The sequence below is a fragment of the Leiobunum rupestre genome, chromosome 4 (genome assembly GCF_980474605.1).
Source record: "Leiobunum rupestre chromosome 4, qqLeiRupe1.1.hap1, whole genome shotgun sequence".
NCBI lineage: Eukaryota > Metazoa > Arthropoda > Arachnida > Opiliones > Sclerosomatidae > Leiobunum > Leiobunum rupestre.
In genome coordinates, this window is record NC_143387.1 from 48,904,333 (window position 1) to 48,928,004 (window position 23,672).

The window sequence follows — 23,672 nt, forward strand, 5'->3', positions numbered from 1 at the left end:
ACCTTCTTCATAGGAGAAGAGGAGTGTACTGTGGTCGGAGAATACTGAAAGGATCTGCCGTTTCCCATTTTTTCAAAAGAAACATACCATATGATGAAAAGAAGTCCTCAGGAAGAAGAAGTAGACGAGGAACGTTTCCAAAAGCAATATGGGGTAACCGGAGTAATTGCCACCACTAGAGTAGTGGTCCGGTATGGAGAACATAAATTAATTAAGAAGATGGGAATTTCAACAGTCCAAAGGGACAATGAGATATTAATCGACCCAGCAACCGAGTATGAACTAATGTTTTCGTTAGATTACCAGGTGGAGCCAGCAGAATATTCCTCTAATAATGAGTCTACGAGTCTGAAAACAGTTTGTACCGTGTCCAACGAACCAGTGGTACGTTTTAATGGGAATTTTGACATTAAGCCCGCAGGCTATAATCGTCATATCAGCTACGTAAAGAAGCCAGCTGCCCAACAGACGAAACGCTATTCTGTCAACCGACCAGCCCCACGACGTGAAGTCCCATTGCGAGCACCTAGCCAACCACCTACTAGAAGAAGACACCCAGTGGTCCAATGCTATAGGTGTGGTCACAACCATCTCGTAAAGGACTGTCGAGCTGAGAGGCGAGTAGCAAGATCACAACAACAACGCCACAGCCACCAGTTACCATACTTAACTGAAAGGGAGATGCCACGACCGTATCAAGATATAAGACATTTACAACGATAAAGTGAAAACCAAAGCCCAAATTAATTGAACTTTTTATTATTTTGTATAATTTCAAATACTAGAAATGTTTATATTTATCATTATCAATTTTGTAATCACAGACGATCCTTTCTTAAGTAAGCAGGGGGAGGTGTAAGGACCGCCATAGAGGGCGCCCCAGGAGGGGGCAAACTCCAACACCTCTAGTGGTTAAATACCAGAGGTGCAGGAGAAATTGATATAGATGAAGATGAGACTAGAGAGGGGAAGGTATGAGACAAGCGGCGGAACAATTAAGCGTAAGAAAGGATCGTTGAGTAAACTAGTGAGTGCTAATAAAATATAATTTATGTTGTTTAACCAAACTCAGGCGTCTCTTATATTTAAAATCTAAGTAATTTATTGTAATACTAGCTACGTAGAAGAGAGTTCATTACAACGTCATAGATAGTGAAGCAAACATGTTAGGGGAAATATATTCGGAGTATCCACGGACTTTAGACAAAAAAGACTACAGGTCTTGGACTAGTTTTTCCAACACATAAATTACGCGCTGCCGTAAGTCGTCGACATCTCAGACTTCAGTTTTGTAAAATAAGTCTGAGATGTCCCCCAAAGATAAAAATCACATTGGTTAAAATCAGGAGATCATGCTGGTCATGGAAAAGCTCCTCCTAGTCCTACCCACCTCAAAGCACGGCTGAAATGTGGTGGCGCTCCATCGTGCAAGAACCACATGATACAAAAATTTCAAAAACGTTACAGATTTATGCTACCATGACGAGGACACAAATGGAATACACGCTGGCATTTTTTTGCCACGTCCCACGGCAAAGGTCCCTGTGATGGTCTTGAAGGGCGTGTGAAAAGACTCGCAGCGATGGCAAGTTTAAACAACACCATAATTTCAAATAGGAGATGAAAGCAGACGACAGGATGTACCAAAGGAAGATTCAGAACTTTGCCTAGTACAAGGTTGTAAATACCAAAGAAGAGATAAGAAAATCAGTACAGCCACCATGGTGGCCGGTGATATTTGCCTCACATATTATCATTTACCATGCATTAATATCAAAATCTCAGAAGCAAAACATTTCTATTGCTGTAAAGGCTGTAGAGAGAGACTAAATAAGCCTTGTCAATGCAAAGAACAAGCAGCTCCACAAGTACACATGCAGATAGATAAGAATGAGCTGGTGGAGTTTAAGAAACTAACCTTAAACAAGCAAGTAAAAGAATTACAAGTAGAAGTGGATAAGGCAAAAAGTGAATTAAGAGAAGGTGTCAGTAGAAAATTAGAAATTATCCAAGCCACACACAGTGAAAGTATACAGACTATTGAAGCTAAACTATTGCAACACTCAAATATGAGTAGCAGTACTAACAATAAAAAAGAAAGTATTATTAAATTAACGAGTTAGGTCATTCACAAATTACCAAAAGCTTTAACCTTAAGATGGTACATGAGAATGATTTAATACTTAATCTAGTTTTGTAAATATGGATAAATGTTTTATTAATTTATTAAATATTCATGAGGATTAAGTTCTTGTCTTTAATTCAAATTAAGTTAGGCCTTTACAAAAACAAGGTCAATTGAAGATGCCGATAAATCCAGAATTCCTATAAGGACCAAAAATAAGGGCGAAATGCCCTGATAAAATCACGAACTGTAAGCTAAATCAAACCAGTGATGCAAACGACTACTTTATAGGCAACTATATGAACGCAACCACGGAAGATGATATACAAACGTATATACAAAACAAGGGCCTCACAATGTCAGACATCCGAATAACAGCCAAATCCCACAAACCAAATTCCAAGTATAAGTGCTTCGTGGCAAGATCACTAGCAAACAAGGAAGACTTCCTTAAACCAAATATTTGGCCGATGGGAACCTACTGTGTATGCCTATCTTCAAACGGGGAGGATAGAAATAAAATATGGGGAACAAATGAAGAGACTGTCCAAACGCTAGCATACACGCCAATGTACAAGTATCGCCTATCAAACTGTGTAATGACTAAAAAGCAGGAGGACATCATCGCACACCTGGAAGACCTTGGAATAGTAGGTGCCTCCATAACAGAACTCCATCAAGAGCACACATGGAAAAAAGCCTTTAGGATAGATTGTGCGAAAAAATATAATCGAGAATTAACGAAGCTAGAGAATTGGCCCAGCCCGTTGAGATTAAGTCGATACTGGGAACCCGATAATGTATCCATAGTTGCTGATAAACAAGAGCGCTTGACTGCCTCCAACAAGCTCTAAACATCACAAAGGTCTATTAATAGACGATTTAAGGTACGCGCTCGTTGACCATAAATTTGACATCTTAGGAGTAACAGAAACTTGGTTAACCAAGGATATTGCAGATGCAGTGTTAAACATAGATGGCTACAATCTCTTTCGGACCGAGTTAGCAGTTACGGAGGTAGCATCTGCATTTATTATCGTTCTATACTCACTATGACTCAAATTAAAACACCGGAGATCGATTCAGATTGTTTTATAGAGCATATCTGCTGCACACTACATTAAGTAAATACAAAGCCTTTGCATCTAGGTATCAGCTACTATCCACCAAGCGTTTCACAGAACTCTGAATCCTTGACTCAGTGTATTAAAAAGATACTTTCATGTTTTCACATCACCAACAACCCCGAAATTATCATAGCTGGTGATTTTAACTCCGATCTACTTAAGAAACCACTGGAACCAAAGACCAAGACTTTACAAAAATGCTTTTCATCATTTAAACAACTAATACAACACCCAACGAGAGTATCAGAATTAACAGCAACATTAATTGTCCATATCTATGCCATCAAGTGGTGTAGTATCTGTTAAGAATAAAACATAAGTTTGCTTAATATCTTTAAATATTGTTGTTAGTCACTAAAAAACGTTTTGGTCTAATAATGTTTGTACTAATCTTATCTTATCTTATCAGTTATCTAAAGAGTAGTGACCTTTAGCATGGTGGCTTTGTTATCACATGACCTTATCTTACTATATATATGAGTCAACTAATGTAAAAGCAGCAGTCTCTCTCATGCCTTGATGGAGTTAACTTGTATACTATTACTTGCAATTATGTAAATAATCATTAGTTTTAACCAGTTTTAATAAATAGATATTATCATAAGATGTGGTCTTCTTTGTCATGTGTCTACGCTAACAGTATCCTTCGGTGCCTCAGACCATGACATGATTTACGTCACCAGAAAAAAAAATGCCCTTGAATTGGAAAAATTATATCTAACGTGCAAGACTACCGAAGGATGAATATAGACAAGTTTATAGGATCTTTAACCCAAACACTAAGTAATTTCCAAATGGTCAACATTGACCATGGAGCAGGGCAATTAGAAACAATCATCCTTAAACACCTGGACACGTATGCACCCATTATCCACAAACGTAAGTCGATCACTATATCCCCTTGGATCACCAACGATATTAAACACCTGCTGCACACCCTTGACATGATTAAAAGGAAGTCGCATAAAAACCCCGTCCTGGCAAGGCTATACCGCAGCCTGCGAAATAGAGTTACTAGTTTAATCAAAGCTGAAAAACTAACTATTTTAAGAAACAACTAAATGGTCCAGGTAACACGAGAAATATGTGGAAAGTATTGAGAACGCTTATAAAACCAAAAACCAACCCACTAACTGCCCTAGAAGTCAATGGCGTCCTAATAAATAATCCCTCGGACATCCCATCCTGCCTAAATGAGTACTTCACTAATCGTCAAGCACCCAGTCTATTAGGGTGTCATCAAGATCCACTGGCATTAACTGAGACCAGGAACTCTAAATTCAACCATGTTCAATCACTTAAAATCACTCCCCAACAGATAGGCCATAGGCACTGACGGACTTCCAGTGTCAATAATTAAAGGACTAGCAATTATTATAGCTCCAGTCCTGACCCAAATCATAAATAAATCTTTCCAACTGGGGCAGTTTCCATCTAGGTGGAAGGAAACTAAAGTGATACCAATTCATAAAGCTGGCGATCACAAGGACCCGCGTAACTACATAGGAATATCAATCCTGCAAGCATTATCGAAGACATCAGAACGATGTGCGTACAGTCAGATTTTAAGAGTACTGTTTCAATAACGACATATTCTACCACATGCAATCCGGCTTTCTCCCAGGCCATTCTACAATGACATGTACCCTGAATTTACATGAGTGCATCATACAGCAACTCGAAGCTGACAAATATGTCGTAGTAGCATTCCTCAACATGTCCAAAGCATTTGATAGTGTCAAACACAACACTTTAATTGAAATATTAAAGAGGATTGGTCTAGAAAATGCATCACTGGATTGGTTTAACTCCTATCTTAGTGAATGAACGCAAGTAGTTTCAGTCAATGGGAACACCTCTAAACCACTATTTGTGAAAACCGGAGTTCGGCAGGGTAGTGTGCTTGGACCCCTACTCTTTAACCTATACACTAGTGATAACCTAAAAGCCTTAATTACATCAAAGCTAATTGAATACGCTGACGATGGCACTATGCTCAATTCAGATAAAAACGTAAATAATGCAATAGGTAATCTTGAGAATGATATCCTCCCTCATGTTGCGTAATGTATTACGTTCTAAAGGATTACACCTCAACATCAAAAAATCTGCTTTTATGATCTTTTCACCAAATAAGGCCAAAAAACAAATCGCATCAATTATAACGGAGCTGCCGAAAATGGAAATTCGAAGGGTTAATACATTTAAATACCTGGGTCTAATCTTTGACGATGAGCTTAAATGGTCTTGTCACATTGACTATACATTCACCAAAGTAAAACAAAAGTTCTGGCTATTTAAACCGTAAATATCAAGCCTCATTCAAGAAACCCTCTATCTTGTATAATGCCTTGGTGCAATCAGTGTTTGACTGTGGTGATATATTTTACAATACTGCACCCAACAAATCTGAAGAAACTACAAACCTTGCCAAATAATGGAGCCAGAGCTATACTACATATACCCCCAAGATCTTCTGCATCAGAAGCAAGAAAGGAGATAAGTTGGATGAGCTTACTTCCAGCAAAGAGCAAACTACCACACCTTACTACTAATGTACAAAATCCATAACAAAAAATGCCCCAGATATGCTTTAGAAATATTCGACTCGTCCGTCAATCAAAACCATAAGTACGTCACAAAAAACACTAAAATTAACTTTAATACTCAGAGTTACCTTAATTAATTTAGTAATAAAAGCATAAGAGTAAACGGTATAAGGTTATGGAACTCTCTAGAAGCAGTGCTAAAAAGTCAGAACTCTTTTAATATTTTTAAAAAAGACCTAAAAAATTATATAATTGAAAACTGGTGACGAAATTGTAGTATTTTATCCTTTCTTTGGTTTTGAATTTTAGATTTAATTTAAATTATTAACACGGACTCCTATGTAAACCGGTATCTAACGGATAGGAATATCCTGAAATAAAGCTTTTATTATTAGTATTATTATTATTATTATTATTATTATTATAATTTTGAATCCAAAGCAACTTTTCTTGTGGGCTAAAGCAAAGTGGGAATCAGTTGAAGATCTTCCAAAAACAACTTTTGAATTTGTAAGCCAAAAGGAAATAGACAAAATGGAAAGTAGTTTAAGAGCCCGCTATGAAAATGCTTTACGGGTTAAAGAAATTCGATCTATTCATTCAATTGTGCCTATGACGAAAACTGAAGTGCAAACCAAACTACTTCCATCCTCATCTAAATGTGTCACAGTCAGGTTGGGAAAGTATCTGAGGATCAGACGCTACCTTGGTCAGACATTCGGGGTTTCATTATCGTTAAACGAAATGGTGGTTGGCATGTGTACTAACGAAAATAGATGTTCACCAAGAGGTAGAATTATGTTTTCTTCACCCACACAGACCAGCTGCTTCTAACTGTTACCCAAACAAAGAAGACACAGGACGGATTTCCCGTAGAGATGTAATCTTAATTGCTAACCCTACTACAACCAAAGGCAGATTGTGGAAGCTACCAACTGAAGAAACAGAAAATGCTGAAAAAGCACTCTTCAAATAGTTTTTTTTACTTAATCTCAATAAATTCATTTATCGATTTGAATTAGTTTTATTTTCTTGAACAAATTGCTGTGGGGTACAATAACACTAATTCCAAAAATAATAAAATACTATCGTCTACATTTATATATCTCATGAAGAACACCTCTGGGTAGTTAATAAAAGTAAAACAATAACCTAGATCGTTCGGTTGTCCACAGGGAAAAATAAATTAAAGTACGAAAAATTTTAAAACCGAAAAGTGGGGGTGCTGTATTTTGGTTGTAACTTCGTTGAAAGTAAATCGCCCAAGAAAATATTTTAACAGAAAATGTATTATGACCAAATATGTCAATAGAGTTCAAAAAATAATTCCAGTTTCCAATTTCAAATTTTTGAAAAATTTAAAAAAAATTTAAAAGCGGTGTGTTCAGGGATTCAAAAAAATAAAAATAAGTAATTGGACACGTTTTTATTTCTTTTAGAACCGATGTTATAGCTATTTTATTGTTTGGGTGCAACGAATTTTCGGAAAATCTCAAAAAACTTTTGACCCTATAACTTCCATAAAAAACTTTTTTCGGCACTTTTTCTTTACAGGGGTTAGTTTTACCCATAAGTACACCTGCTCAGAAAATACCATAATTTAAAACAGGCACTGCACTATTATCACTATGATTTTCCATTACAAAGACCTAGAATATTTTCATAAAATAATTTTTACCCTTTAATAATTGTTTTTTATATTTAAAATATTATTAATGGATACATACTTCTAAATTTCAAAATATTCCAAACTTAGGTAATTTTTATTACTATTTAAATATAATAATGAGAACTGAAATTAGACAAAGGACGTATACCACAAAAAATGCATGCGAGCGCATCCAGTGCTGTTCCTGTTATTCGTAGTAGCGAAATGACGGTGTGCGATTCTCCGAAACTGAAGCCAACGCCCGCGCCTTCTATTTCTCGAGCTGACACGAAAAACGTTATGTAGTGAAATCAGTAGTAGGCGCCAACGTCAACTAGGAAAATATTTAAACCAGTGCGCGACGGCCTTTAGGGTAGCGCATAGTTGATGAATGTGAGTCAATTCGTTACACACCGGAAATCTTTGCAACCGTTCGTCAATCATTTTTAAGGCGTTGTCGTTTGTGTATTAGAGCCCAGGGTGGGCATTTAGCACAAGTGTTGTAAATATTTTATTTTTGTATTTATTAGGTGATGTTATCATTAACTTGAAAGATTTAATAATTAGTCAATCTTTCCAGCTTAAATTTAGTAAGTTCAAAATCTGGCGGTGCATACTCCTGAACAATCTCTTAATGATCTTTTGATATTAGACAATTTGATTATCACTTAATCGCTAAAAAACAACCGATAAATTTATGAAAACAATTAGGGTCAAGGAAGGATAAATGTTAGTAGTTCTTGTTTACTTTATCATAAATTAACTAGTTCTTTTTTATATTAACTGAACTGAATAGCTCTGAACTAAACCGCTAGGCAACACTGCCCAGTTTTTTTTCTCTCTCCTCACTCCGCTAATAGCTATGATGTGAATAAGATGTTTAGCATTTCTTGATGTTTTATTTAATCTTAATAAATAGTTTACAGTTTTATAATTGCCTTTGCGTTTTATTGCTGACTTCAATTAAATTAGCCAACAATAAAGATTTGACATTTGCGTTGATTTTGATGTTTTTCAGACTGATTTTTGAGGACCATGGTTCATTTGACATTTTAAACTCGTAGGGACCCATTCAATAAAATATAAAAGTTTCGGTACTCTTATCCGTAACACCCTGTAAATCTAGAATACACAACTTCATTTTTGGTGCTACACTTTACTTTGCCTTCAGATTAAGCCACTTGATGTCAGGCACGACCGCGAAGCTAAGCCTGACCTTTTTTCTAATACAGTTTCAGCAGCTAATAAGACAACCGCAATCCCCATCGTTTACGACTTTCCTGTTCCAACGTTAGGAAAAAGCGTAGACATTCGCATTTACGCCTGTTTTATAAGCTGCTAAAAATGTCAATTATCTTACGAGTTGAGAAGTCATTTTTCAAATTAGATTATTAGTTGGGGCAGTCGTTAACCTATCCCCAACGTTTATATTTTTATATTGAGCGCAACGAACGCTTGATGTGAAATACGTCATACCTTCAAAAAGAGTGTGGTGCAATGAAAATTAACGGTGGTGCATAATAGTACATTGAGGTCGTCTTTTAACTTTGCCCCCCTGGAAAATATTTTAATTTTTTTAAAAGCTTGGAAAGAGCAAATTCAATTTTATCTACCTCTAATATCTATTACTAGCTAGTCACTTCACAAAACATGGGGTATAAGCAAACACTAAATCTAATATCGACTACTAGCTAGTTAAGTCTTAAGTCCACCATCTGAAAATCCAGGTTTATCTATGTGTCGAACGATTTTTTGTAGCACCACCTTTAATACAAAAATGTTCTAACATTTCTTATACCCACGTTTCCTTAAAACTTAGTTTTTATTATACAATTAAGGGTTAGGACCGATAAGGCTCAACCCGAAGTTGACCTGACAACATATCAGGCTGAAAATCGTAACCCAAACCCGGCCCAATTTGAAACCAATGTTAAGCCTAATCAAATTTACTTCAATTATTCTGGGAACTATTTCCCAGGGTATTCAGTTTATTGAAGTCATTGCGATTTTAAATATGGTTAGTTTTTGGTAAGCCCATTTGAGACTTAAAATTTTAATGAACGCTAAGTAGTAACTAACCTGAAGCAAGTATCATCATTTGATGGAACAAGCCTGTAGGTAACCATAGCACCATGATCAAAATCAATGGCTGAGAGTGTCACCAATTCAGTATTAATAGGTGCTTTCTTCAAAACTCTAACAACACATCCAATCTTTTCAAATTGTGGCCGATTATCATTAAAGTCACGAATTTTCACCCTAAGAGTTAATTCTGATTGACGTCGATAAGGTGCACCCCAATCTGAGGCTCGTACTTTCAAAACATAGTCCCTTCTGAAAAAAAAAACACTTGTAAATAAAAGAATGAAACAAATAGAAAATTTATAAAATTACAATCTTGCATTAATAATAATAATAATTTTAATAAAAGCTTTTTATTCAGATATCCTTTTCAGTTACACTGCTTTAATATCACAATTAACATAATAGCATAAATAACATAATTAGGGCCGTTATCCGTTATATATGCGGTTATTTGTGGCTAACCGAAAAATATCTTAGTTTTAACCGCATTTTCACAGTTCTGCTTAGGGAAAGGTTAATTTTTTTTGCAAATAATATCATTGCAACAAAGCAATTGTTTTAATAAATAATTTCATAAAAATTTTATTAAAAAATAATCGTTCAAGATATTTGGCGGTTTTTTTACCCAAAATTTACCATAGTGTTTAGAGAACAGATAATAGTTTTTATAAATAATTTCATTATAATTCAGGTTCTTTGTTGTGAAGGTAACATCCTAATAGTAACATTTAAAGTCGATAGATGGCTGTGTGGTTATTGAAACTCACTTTTTATATTTCAATAACACCCCCAACAATATAACTTATTTTTTGACTCCATTGAGCAGTTCAAAAATTAACACGTTACGGGCAAACTAGTTTTTTCACTTAGACAACGCCGGCCATCATCTGCTACTAATGTTGCTCTAAACTTTATAAACAACAAATATCAACTGTCAGTGGGGGACAGAGGGAAATTACCACCGGTCGCCAGCCAACAAAGGGAAGATATAAGCCCCCCTCTCTAAATTGCTCCTATGCAATAGCGTACCGAGCGGGTGGCGGGGCTAATGTAGATATTGCCCATGGACGGACTTATAAATGCTTAATCTGGCCCATTAACGGTACAGAGTTAAAGGAAACCAAAGGGGGTTTCGGTGAACTTGTTTCCCACACTAGACTCAGAGAGGCTTTACTGTAAACATCAAAAATTACAAAAACATCATGATCTGTCAAAAATTACATTGTGTGTAACCACAATACACTCGAAGTTATGGCATATACAGTACACTCTATTCGCCTTCGTGATCATTGCTCCGCGAGCTGGTTTTTTCTGATAGTTAAACAGTAATAGTTTTCCAATATTTTACTTCTAGCGAGGTGAACCGTTACACTTCGTCCGAATGAATGGATAATTACGGTTAAAACGTGTTTCGTCTGTGTTTACTTTACAAGCTTGCCAACGGTTAATTATCTAATTTAAAAATATATAAAAGATAGCTAAGCCGATTATGTTTGATAAGATCTGTTTAAAAAATAATAATAATTGAAATTAATATTTTACATACCCTTACCAAAAAATAAGTTGGTTTTTAGTTGGTATTCACATTTAAGTTGATATTAAGTGGTTTTAAATGGTCAGCATATTTCAGTAAACTAGTTAAGTTGGTAATAAGTTGGTTTTAAGTTGGTGGGAAAATGCCTTTTTCTTTAAGTTGGTATTTAGTTGGTTTTTAGTGGTCAGAAAATTACATATTTTTTAAGTTGGCTTTAAGTGGTCTTTATTAAGTAACATTTTAAGTAAGTTTTAAGTTGGCTTTAAGTGGTCTTTATTAAGTAACATTTTAAGTAAGTTTTAAGTGGTCTTTACTAAGTAACATTTTAAGTAAGTTTTAAGTTGGCTTTAAGTGGTCTTTATTAAGTAACATTTTAAGTAAGTTTTAAGTGGTCTTTACTAAGTAACATTTTAAGTAAGTTTTAAGTTGGCTTTAAGTGGTCATTATTAAGTAACATTTTAAGTAAGTTTTTAGTTGGTGTTAAGTTGTTTTTAAGTAGGTTTTTAGTTAGTATTTAGTTGTTATTTGTCTCAAATACAAACTTAAAACCAACTTAAATAGTTCTTAGACCACTTATTTTTTGGTAAGGGTAAAAAATTAGATTAAAGACGATCGAATTATTTGACTGGTTTGTCAGGAAGGAGGTTCGTTTTCCCCGATAATTAAAGAGTAAAAGTTCTCCAATTTGTTTAATTCCAACAGAACGATAGTGACAAATTAAAAAGGAAATTTTCTTAACCGGTTAAACTTTCATGGATAAAATTGGTAAATATATCTAAACTAAAATGTGGCCACATTTTAGTTTAGTGTGGAGTGATTAATTATTTAATACCGGTATTAAATAATTAATAACTCCACAATGGATTGCATTTACTAATGCGTCAATACTTGTTATTATGTAACTTATGATAATAGTCATAGCTATGACATTGAACCATAGCCAGCAATGATAATGTATCACAGAGCGATTGCTTAACAGAAGTTTCAAATGGAAAACTAGTCATGCAATACTCATTGTTGGCCGAATTACAGCCTGGACAAAATGCATTTTAGTCACAAATTTGAAAATAACTAACTTCTGAAATGAAGCAAGTGTCTATAATTTTCAATTTTATATTTCACTCAGATAATTCATTATAATTTTACCAAAGAAAGTTTTGTTTCTTTTGAACTCATTAACTTATGATTAATGATTAATATTAAATTAAGAATTTGAGGTTACAACAAATGTTTTCTGATATGAACTGAATTGCTTTGCAGTGCTGGCTATTTTCACCAAACATTATCTCTCAGTCATTGGCATGAAAAGTTAACTGTTTAGTTAATATAATTTTTTAATTCTTAATTACATAAGCAATTAATCTTATGATCCCTTGCTGATCAAACAAATCAAAGACTTTTATGTTGCTTACGTATTAATTTAAAAATTCAATTTATTTTTAATAAAAAATTACTACAATAGCCAATTAAATTACTCAAATACATTCATAAATTCGAATTAAGGAAAAATTATGAAGGAAAATTTTTTTTATTAAATTTTGGGAAGTTTTTTTCTAAATCCTATACGAAAATTGAACAACTCAGTCCCTGTAGGAAACCTAGGCAAAGTATTGGAATTAGGTCAACTCACACTACAAGCTGGTTGACAATAAAGAGAATGAACACTTTTTACTCTAAAAATTGCACAGCAAGATAAGTTTTTATGGGATTAACAGTGCCGTAACTAGGCATTGGCTGGGTTGGCCCCCGCCAAGGGCACTCGAGGGTAAGGGACGCAGTTTGGCGTTCAAAAAGCTTAAACCTATTGCCAAGGACACAAACTTTAAGACAGAGATCTGTAGCAAAACTGTGGTGGGGTTTGCTCCCGCCAAGGGCGCCATTTAGTACTCTGTTGTAGAATCAACTATCTTAAGAAGGCAATAAAAACATCCAACATTAAAAAAATAAGTTTATTATAAATAGTAACAGCGTGTCAACTTCATGACTCTAGAGCAACTCAAAAATACGTTCAAAAACAAGAAAACAGTGTTGCCAATGAATAGTGACTAGTGACATTATACTAAATCAGTTCATATCTGTTAATTAGTTCATAGTACAAATTTCTAGCTTCTATGGCAAAACAATATAAATATATTTAATATATTCAAATTAATAGGCACACAAACGCTCTCTAAGTTCTCCATTAAATATAAATTTTTGCTTACAAATAGGAATAGGAATTTAAATTTCGAATTTCGCGCCAACCTGTACAGATTTCCGCCAAAAATGTTCTGTGGGCTTTGTACTTGTCTACAATTTTCGCGGTCCGTCTTTACTTCATTTTATGTTCGCCAGCGTTTTCATTAAATTGCTTTGTTCAAGCTTGATGAATTGGATTAGTTAGCAAAGCCGAACCACCTTTTTGACCCAACTAGATCAGTTAACTTGAGTTAGGTCAACTAGTAAATAACTACGTCAAACAGAAACCGTGCGTTCTTTACATGTTTCTATTTCTAACGGTAAGTGCAAATTATTTTATAACTATGTAGGCTTTTATTAGTGTAATATTCCAAAAGTGTTGACGCCTTTAATGGACAGGCCCGGACTTTGTACAAAAAGTCGAACCGGATGGGAAAATAAAGGGGCACTATCATGGGCGCACAGCCTTTTCCGCCCTTATGGGCACACCGGGCAGCTGCTGGTGAAGGTCGTTAGCTCCTGAAATTTCCAGAGGGGGCGCGCTGGTCAGGGCCCTCGGGGGTCGAAATCCCCCCTTTGCTACACCACTGAGAGGGCGCCAAATCATCAATTTGCCAAGGGCGCCAGAGCACCTAGTTACGGCTCTGGGTATTAACCAAGACTAGTTATTTTCAAGCATCACCAACATCAGTAAAAGATTGAATGGTATCAGTTCGGTTAAACATCAAGAAACAACAAGTTTCATACTTGGATATGTGGAAGCACTGCACCCCTCCTTACCTCCATGTAAATATTATAGGTAAAATTTTACTCAATGGATTATTAGCTTTTTACCTTGAAGTTTCATAGTCCAATTTTTCTATAGTTTTAACTTCCCCAGTAAAATGGTCCACACTAAATGGAACAACATTTAGATTGGCCAAGCTGTACGAAATGTAACCATTCTCTCCAGCATCTCTATCTTCAGCTCGTGCAGTGTATACCACTGTTCCAGCTTCTTGATTCTCGAAAAACTGAATAACAACAACATTGTACCCGACAACACCAACACCTACAAAAAAATTCTTTAATTAATTAACTAGGCAGTGGTATCTTAACAGAATTGTAAGGCTCTTAAAAAGCAATGCGCTGGGCCTATATCCCAAGAAGTTTTATAAACAATATGACAGCAACCCATTATGGGGCCCTAAGATAGGTTTTAAAAACCATATGACAGCACCCAAGCATGGGGCCCTAGAAATGTATGGTTTAGACCTCCCGAATTATACAGGAAAGACAAGAAAAAATAAGACTAGAATTTTTCAATCAGTTAAACTATTCATCAGGTGACCAGGATAAAAAATGTACACTCTGTTTGAAAAGTCTTCGACAGCTGAAATTTTTGCCCTCTTTTTAATTCTGCTAGAAAACTATAATAGATAGCTCGATGAAACCAATTGCAACTTTTATTTATTTTCCAATATCTTTCGTTATTTATCGGTTTCGTCCGCCAAAAATTAGTTTGGCGGGAGCCGTCAAAACTCATTTTTGACAACTTTTTAAATATTGGTTCTACGGCACTGACTCGCGCGTTTTTGAATTCACAATGGTCAGTTCATATTTAGAAAGTGGAAAAATTATCCCTCTACAACCAACGGTTGAGAAGTAAGCAGCCTACGCTATCAGTGTTCAGAAAATTTTTGGTATGACACCATAAATGAAAGAAAATACTAAATAACCAAGTGTAATTTGAATTTGATTAATTTTAAAAGCACTGCTACTTCATACATTTAAAAGAATGAAAAATAAATTGTATTTAACCATTGTAAAAAGAAAACATAACATTGTGTTAATTGAGTGCAGCTTTGATAAAAAATGAATTTTACCGAGGAATACATTTACACTACGATAAGTCCAGTGTTCCGAGTTGGAAAAATCCAGGTGACAAATGGTAGGGATCTTATGGAGTGAGATTTTAGTCACAATTAGGTTACATGGAACTTAACTATACAATAGAGGTGGTGGCAAGACTCATTTTAAATTTAGGGGTTATCCCTTAAGTTTAAAATTAGTTTTGCCAATATGCCGCCACCAATGGAGGAAACGCTGACGAAACTTAGGGCAGCAAAAGAAGCTTTTAAAATAAAACCTTTTCAGCGATTTGCCTAGAAGTAGTAATACAGAGAGCTCTTACATACTTCTAAAAAGAGTTATATTTTTAAAGCGCGTGCTGCTTAACATTTCAATATAGATGGGCTTGTTCAATTTTGCACGTGCCTCCTGAAAGAAAAATGCATGCGCTACCAACTTCATCCTTACAAATAAAACTAATATAAACACATGACTATTTTTTTCAGGCCCGTGTTGGAGGAAAGAAAACGAGAGAGTGACATTTATTGAAGCGCCTAAGCTGAATGCGACGACTTTTTAGGTGTTCTATTTATTACAGTTTTTGAAAGAATATGAACTGATAGGAAACCTGACTCAAAAATTTAACACCCCGACCATGGGGTAGATTGGTTTTTTTTATAATTCTACAGCAAAGCAGTTATTATGATCCCAAAATTATCATTCAAGGTAATAATTTCAAATTGAAAATGATAATTCCATAATTAAGCTTCATAATTTTTGGGGTATATTCTCGGCATAAAACATATTAAATTTTTACTATTAGCACATTTTCTTAGGCTAAATTAAACAATTTAACAAAATATGGCATGCATATTAAAATTATTGGATCCAAACATATTTAATTTAAAAACAAAGGTGAAAACAAGAAAAGATTCCGTGTCCTAACCCTTGCACCCACTTCGTGTATAGCATTGACCATATAAAATTACCAACTTTCTTAAAACTACCAAACTTTTGGCTACACTACTGTTTTACAAAATTTATCTTCGGGGGGCTAAATAGATAAAATAAACTTATAAACAAGATTTTTGAATAAATATACTACAAGCTTACCAACTCCAGATGAATGACTTAAGTTGAAAACAGGATCATTGTCATTTGCATCCAAAACAGTTATATCAATTTTTACAGACTTCTTTTTGCGATATCCACGAATACCACGATGAGCTGCGCTAACAGTTAAAGTATAATGTGGTCGTGTTTCATGGTCTAATGGTTTGGCTGTTGAGAGCTGCCCAGTTTTAGGATTGAGGTGAAAACTTCCACCCGCATTACCATCTTCTAAATGATAAAGTATATCATCATACGAATTCTCAATTTCTTGATGGTTTTGAACCACAGCCAAACATATTATGGGTGTGTTGATAGGAACAACTTCAGAAACTTCAGCTTGATAAGAATCTTTTTCAAAAACTGGAGCTTTCTCAAATGCATCTGAAATTTTAATCCTCACAACCTGAGTACTTTCCTTTTGGGGAATTCCATCATCTACAGCACGGAGAGTTAGACTATACTCCTGGTTCATTGAGGTTCCATCTTCTGGTTTTCTGTCTAACTCTATATTGTACTCATTGAGAGATTGGCCATCAGTGATTTTAAAAAGACCATCACCTTCTCCAGAAATAATAGCCAGACCTGCTATTGTGCCATGATGACCTCTATCTTTATCTGTTACCCTAACAATGGCACAAATATTTCCCCCTCCAGATGGTGAGAATGCGGTTTGATAGCTACGAACCGATATTTCTGGGGCATGTCTGTTAGACTCTACAACATGAACTGTGACTGTAGTTGAACTGCCTTTTAAAACTCCATATGAAGCCTTAGGTCCTCTATCTTCTGCAACAACTGTGAGCAAGTGTAAACTTTGGTCCCTAAAATTTAGAGGTCTTGTAAGGGTAATAGATCCTCTGGTAGGATGAACTGCAAAATGCAAAGTTGGCTGTAGGAAACTGTAGTAAATCTCTCCATTAACACCTAAATCAGCATCAGATGCAGAGACAATTAAAAAAGGTTGGTTTAGAGCAGTATCTTCGGGCAATGAAGTGTTATAGCCAACAGGTGGAAATAATGGGTTGAGATCGTTGGTGTCAGTAACACGCACGAACACTTCAGTTCTAGCTTTAGCTTTAAAGGAACGGTTACCACTACGTAATGAAACAAGTCCCATATTTGAATCGGCGGCTGTCAAGGTAGCTTTAATTCTAAGCAAGTACCAATCTCGAAATTCTCGATTTAAAACGCCTTGTTGCCCAGTTCGAGTTCTTATTAACAAAAAACAAAAGTCTCCAACTTGTCTGGAATCTGCCTTGAATAATGAGTCACGGTCTCCAGCCACAATTTTAAAACGAACATTGAGTTCACCATAGCTAGGTGCTATGTAAATACCCATTCTTTGAGAAGAAACCACAAAAGTTTTACCAACTGAATTTTCTGGAATTGTAGCATTATAGAACGGACGGGTAAATATTAGTTCTTCATCATCTTCACCACTGCTATATGGGTGACCTGTGCGTGAAGATTCTTCAGAAGAAGAACCCCACGAGCTGATTGAAGCTGAAGATGGCGTAGCTGCCAAATGTCGTAAGAATAAGAAAAAAATTATTGGGGAAAATGTGGTCAAACCAAATGACATTGGACGTTGCCGTTTGCCATACGGACGCAACAAGCTAGGTGCCATTGTGCCAATAAATTTAGAAGTTTCAGAGTTTCGTTAGAGAGTCAAACCATTCTCCCAGCATCCAACAATTAGCTCTACTTTTGCAGAGCCAAAGGTCTGACACTAAATTCACAGTCATTACAAAGTGAAAGACACTTTAATCTGTATTTGATTCTCTGAAACGAAAAATTAGAAAACATATTAAAAAAATGTGTTAAAAACCGAAAACTTTACTATACTAATGACAAGTTCAGATAGTGGAAGTATAATAACCTATAGATTGATTTTTTTTTTAATTTTCCACGTACCACAATTAGAGCCATAAAAGTTTTACCTATATGTATACTATTACCAACCAGCAGATTTTTCACGGATACAGAAATCAATAGGACAATTGGAAACTATATCTACCCTAAAATTACTCTAGCAGGTAAAAAAGATAACTATATTCCAAACATTGCTACTATGACTAAACCTGAGTGCAATTCAAATCAACTGGTATGAAATTCTTCTACAATGTTTGAGATAACAGAGGTTGGCTGGCCACATTGGCAAGATCCTGAATTTTAAAGCACTCTATCCCCTTTGGCTCGAGATAGTTAAATGTGGGGCTGTGAGGGTATTATACCCACATGACTAAAACAAGGGCAGTCTGCCTCTGGTCATGCATGACAGAATTAGATTCATCTTATACTTATCATTATACGTAAAAAAAGACACCGTTATGTGGTGTCTTTATGGCATCACTTACACATAGTGCATTAAAGATCACCAAAATTAAAGGTTAAGTTTTAGTAAAAACTAAAAAGTTCTACTTTTTCTGGCAGGTGGAAGGTAGAGCATTTTAGAAATGGACAAACATTGTTGGGTGGTTCAAATTGCTAGCTACTAATTAATTGAAAATTATTATATTATAGATAATTATTAGTAATGTTGGCGGCAACAACACCACTTAACAAAAATGTCAGTTATAGTGGTAGTTCGAACTATATTTTGATGTGAGCAAATGCATAGATAAGGCTAAGCATGTCATAAGTTTATTATGTTACTTATGTCACTGAATATATAGCTAGGCTATAGATGTAGATCAGGCGAGCCGTAATTAAGGAGGGGCGAGTAGTATTCAGTGCCGTCTTTATAGATTTAGTTCGAGGAATGCCAGGTTGGGCGAAAAAAATCCCAGCACGGGCAACGCCCATACTACCTCCCCCCAATAGCATCTAATTTATCTGTAAAGCGAAAGAATGTTTTACAAGTTCATCCAGGCCTTATCTCATTTAAGACGAAAAACTATTATTCAATAATAAGTCCAATTATAGGATTAATTATAGTGGATGGTTTCTCTGATAATTAAATAAAGACAATGACCCGATAATTTACGCAACTGAAGTATGTTAAATGATGTCATTTAACTAATATAATATTCACTAAAGTTTGACACACATAGACACATTAACTTGAGCATCAAATTATTTTATATGCTATAAAAGCGACAGATTAGGATATCAGTAATAATAATACAAAAGTATATTAAAAGTTAATTAAATAAAACAGTGCCATAAAATACAGGTCAAATGTAAAACTTTTTTCTATGTCACTAGCTATTATTATTGAAGATAGAGAGCATGCTCTAGAGTCGATAAAGATTTTGGATCATGCAAAACGGGCATTGAAATAAAGTACTAAAGAGCTTAAGCTAGTTACGTAGAGAAAACCATTAAATTTTTTTGCTTTATTTAATGGAAAAACCTATTGTGAATAAATAAAATAAACTTTATGGAAACTAAAAATTATTTCCTCTATTTAATAATGGAATAGAACAATAAGTTAACTATGCCTTGAGCCTTAATTTCCCAAAGGAAATTTACTTTCAATAGAAAATGTAATGTAGTTAAGGCTCAATTAAAGCAGTGTAGCAGTACTGGGCTATAATGACTTCGCCCCAGACTTGGCAGAACAACAACTTAATTTTTATTTAAATCATTTTTATTTTATTTTTAAACGTGTACTACTAGGCACTCCCTTTTTTGTTTTCTACCTATTTTTCCTACTTGGACCTATCAGCAAACAATATAAGTTAAGAGTAAAAAGGCAATACAAAGTGATAGCAGTATGTTAAAAAAAACATTGATACAAGAGCTTATCAAGGTAAGAGTATGTGGCTGCTGCTTCAATATATACAAACTCATGTAAATTGTAGTTTCAAAAACATGTGTGAAAATTTCTGTCAAACTAAAACTTATCTACCTTATTCCATGATGCTATTTTTTTTTTTTTTCAATGGTGAAAAAAAATGGGCATTGGGCCAATGAAAATGAAGATAAATAAAACAAATAAACATGACACAGAAGCGCGGCTTGAAACGTTAAATCACTGGCCTTTCAATTTTACCTATAAACCAACAGCATAGAAATGACCCAAGTCAGTCCCAATCACAAATCGCTACTGAAGAGCAAAACTCATGCATTTAAAAACCCCATTTTGATCATTCATAGGGTAATAATAATCTAATAATTAAAATATATTAAAAGAAGGATAGCAAGAGTAGCATTCTTGTTTTGAAAGTCATGTATCTCGACTTACTTGACTCCTGCTCTCAGGTAGCGAAATGTGGAATTTCCATCCCCTATTTACATATTTTTTAAATTTTATCAATGATATCTCACACTGGCACAGGAGTATTTAATACAAGTCTTTCAAAGTTGACTACACCTAGATTGATGAACAAATGCAATCTTGGGTAATATAACTTTAATTTACATAGAATTTATAAAACATTTGATATATTGATATCAATGCATCTTCCATCCATCAGATTTAAAAATCAAATATTATTTACATTACAAAATTAATCACGGAGAGAGATTTGCTCGTGCAATTGATTTCTTCTTATTAAAGAGAGATTTTCTCATGCAATTGGTTTTTAATAAAGATAAACAGCACATTAACATTGCCGCAAGTAAAGAAAAAGGCTGACACCTCTAATGCTGCTGTAAGGCACTATCGTTCGTCAAGATAGGATTAACAAAAATCCTATTTGTAACTAAAACTTACTATTTATTTTCCTTTATTCCAATGAATTAAATTTAGTCTATCATAATTTCATATATGGATGACGATTTGCTTGATATTATAGTCCTTTAGTGTCAAATATACACTCAATTCCATCCTTAAAAACTCCACTAACAAATAATTGGAAAAAAGTTAAATATAATTATCTCAAGGTATCAATCAAAGAAGTGCTAACTTTAAGCCGATTAATTGCAACCTTTCAAACAATAGGCCTAAGTTCGAAAACATCTACAATAGTCCTCCTAGGCTATTCCGTTGAAGTATGCAGTAATTTGATAAACACGACTCACACATCCTGTGTAAAGATTCCTCCTCAGCTTCGGGGGCCTCTCAAACTGCAACGGTGTGTGAAACAAAACTATGCCGACGAATAGAATCGAAATAAGCCTTGTCTTTTCAAATACTACTATATTCTTCTTGAGTTTTACACCCTTACCCTCTTGAAAACTCTGAAAACCCTCGTCCTGAACACTTCTGCAAGAATTTTAGATAGGAGGCTAATGACTTCTTGAAACAGCGAAACAAGAGCTTTGTTATATACAGGGCAAGATAGCTACTGTAGTACTGCTTTTCACTGTGCTGCACTTCGAGTGGGATGTTGCACGGATGCCAGGCAAAAAAATTTAAATTTCCAAATATTTTGTTTTAATAATTTCTGCGTAAATGTTCCGTTTAAAAATTGAAATAGTGATACCTTTCCTTAAGTTTTTAAATGTTACTCTGAGCAAAGATAATTTAAACTCGTACCCTAGATTCGAAATCACTCTCTCTTGCGTTGCCGATAGCGTTTACCCACTTCCCGCTAGAACTCAGAAAAAATTGGCTCCATGGTTTGCGCCTTACCGCAACCACGGCCAACTTTGATTTCTCGCGCATCTCTCGCGGTACAGCGGCCATCTCATTCGTTGACGTTTCTGTGTTAACCTATGAGCCACAGCCAACTTTGATTTCTCGCGCATCTCTCGCGCTACAGCGGCCATCTCATTCGTTGACGTTTCTGTGTTAACCTATGAGCAAAAGATGTGTATGACGTCAGCGCCTCTAGCGGATTATTATTTTTAGTATAGTTTTTACATTGGGGACAATATAACCACCGAGCGTGGCGCTGAACTCCTACACATTATAGTACAGTTTATAGGGGGAAAATCCTTGCTCGCGGAATTTCGACGAATGTGTTGGCCGTAGTAGCGCGAACAGCGCGTGATCAAAGTTGGCCGTGTATGAGCAAAAGATGTGTATGACGTCAGCGCCCCTAGCGGATTATTATTTTTAGTATAATTTTACATTGGGGACAATATAACCACCGAGCGTGGCGCTGAACTCCTACACATTATAGTACAGTTTATAGGGGGGAAATCCTTGCTCGCGGAATTTCGACGAATGTGTTGGCCGTAGTAGCGCGAACAGCGCGTGATCAAAGTTGGCCGTGCCGCAACCGATGGAGCCCGATTTTTCTGAGGTCACGTGTCGGAAAAGGGTAAACGCTTCGTAACAAAACCGTCAATGGGAAAGCCCTCAGTATTCGTATCTAGGGTATGAGTTTAAATTATCTTTGCTCTGAGTAAACTTTATTTAATTGAAATTTACAAAAAAAGGAAAGAAATCGGATAACAAACTAGAACGATTTTTGAAATTTTGTCGTGGGTTCCAATTAGAACTTTTAAAAAACCCTGCCTTTGGCCCATGCTTTTCGTTTGGCTGGCAACGAAAGTTACGCCATCGGTGCCAAACTGGTGAACTAACACTCTATTTCACCTAAAATTAAATGGCCGACTTTAGCTCGACGTTAACGCGGTTTTTTTTTAAACCTTTAAAGTAACAGTACATACTCAAAAGAAAACATATCTTTTCACAGGTTAGTGTTAGAAATAGTTTTCTTTTTATCATAATTTCCAATCGCTAAGAACGCACTAGAAAACGCGTTTTTTTCAAATCATAGAAAGCTAGTTTTTTTAAATAAAAAATGAAGAATGGTTAAAAATTCCGTAATTAAATATTTTAGGAATAATTACTCAAACAAAAACATATCTTTTCACAGGTTACTGTTAGAAATAGTTGTTTTACGAGCAATGGTTATGGGGGAAGCCGGTGCACAGTAATGGTTTATCGCGAATATCTACGTTAGCATTGTATGTACGGCTATAAACCCAATTATGAACATTAGGGTCCGGCTATTTCCCACAAAATATGTTCTATGAACATTTTACATACGAGCAATCGTTGTGTCGTATTCGCGGTTTTATCTTTGTACCCGAAACGCGTCTTACAATTTTGCGCCTTCGTTGACTTAAAACGCATCCGCCGCTCTTCATGTAACCGCGTTTAAAATTTACCACCCAGATAACTCTTGTTATTTCTGCAATAAATCTCTTGAAAATGAAGCTATTGTGAAGGTTGTGAGAGACAAAATCATGGGAAAGTCGAAATAATGGGTCACTTCAATTTAAGTTCATATTGACTGCCGTAAGGAATAAATCCAAAAGACCAGTATCAATGCTTTGAAAAGAAAACACGACACCGATGAGACTGTTCGACATGTAGAACGCGAGCGAATCAACCTACCAAATGATATAAGAAATATTCCACTGACAAATTTTTCCGTTTATATGAACTTAAATGTAATATAAAATCCTCTTGAAAAATCGTTTATCGCTTTATAACATTCAAAAATAATATTTTTAATGCGCCATGTCAGTAGCGGCGCTAAGGTTTTTTCACAGGTGGGCTAATTATTTTGTGGCCCCTAAGAATTTTGTGGCCCCGCCGCCCCTAAGAATTTTGTGGCCCTTAGTGGGAACCTTGGAT

At 35.3% G+C, this 23,672-nt stretch overlaps 1 protein-coding gene across 5 annotated transcripts in view; it reads right to left on the reverse strand.

The window, feature by feature from the left end:
- The window catches only part of kug (FAT atypical cadherin kugelei), a 164,337-nt gene extending 142,901 nt beyond the window's left edge, over positions 1 to 21,436 (reverse strand). For 4 of the 5 annotated variants that reach the window (XM_090172865.1, XM_090172868.1, XM_090172863.1 and 1 more), the window contains exons 1-4: positions 21,158 to 21,436; positions 16,190 to 17,971; positions 14,081 to 14,297; positions 9,529 to 9,783 (exon numbers count right to left, since the gene is read on the reverse strand). In XM_090172865.1, coding sequence (XP_090028991.1) covers positions 9,529 to 9,783; positions 14,081 to 14,297; positions 16,190 to 17,816 — 2,099 coding nt within the window. In that variant the 5' untranslated portion in view covers positions 17,817 to 17,971; positions 21,158 to 21,436. The remainder of the gene's footprint in view (positions 1 to 9,528; positions 9,784 to 14,080; positions 14,298 to 16,189; positions 17,972 to 21,157) is intronic. The other variant, XM_090172864.1, reaches the window with a different exon arrangement.
- Positions 21,437 to 23,672: the final 2,236 nt, after the last annotated feature.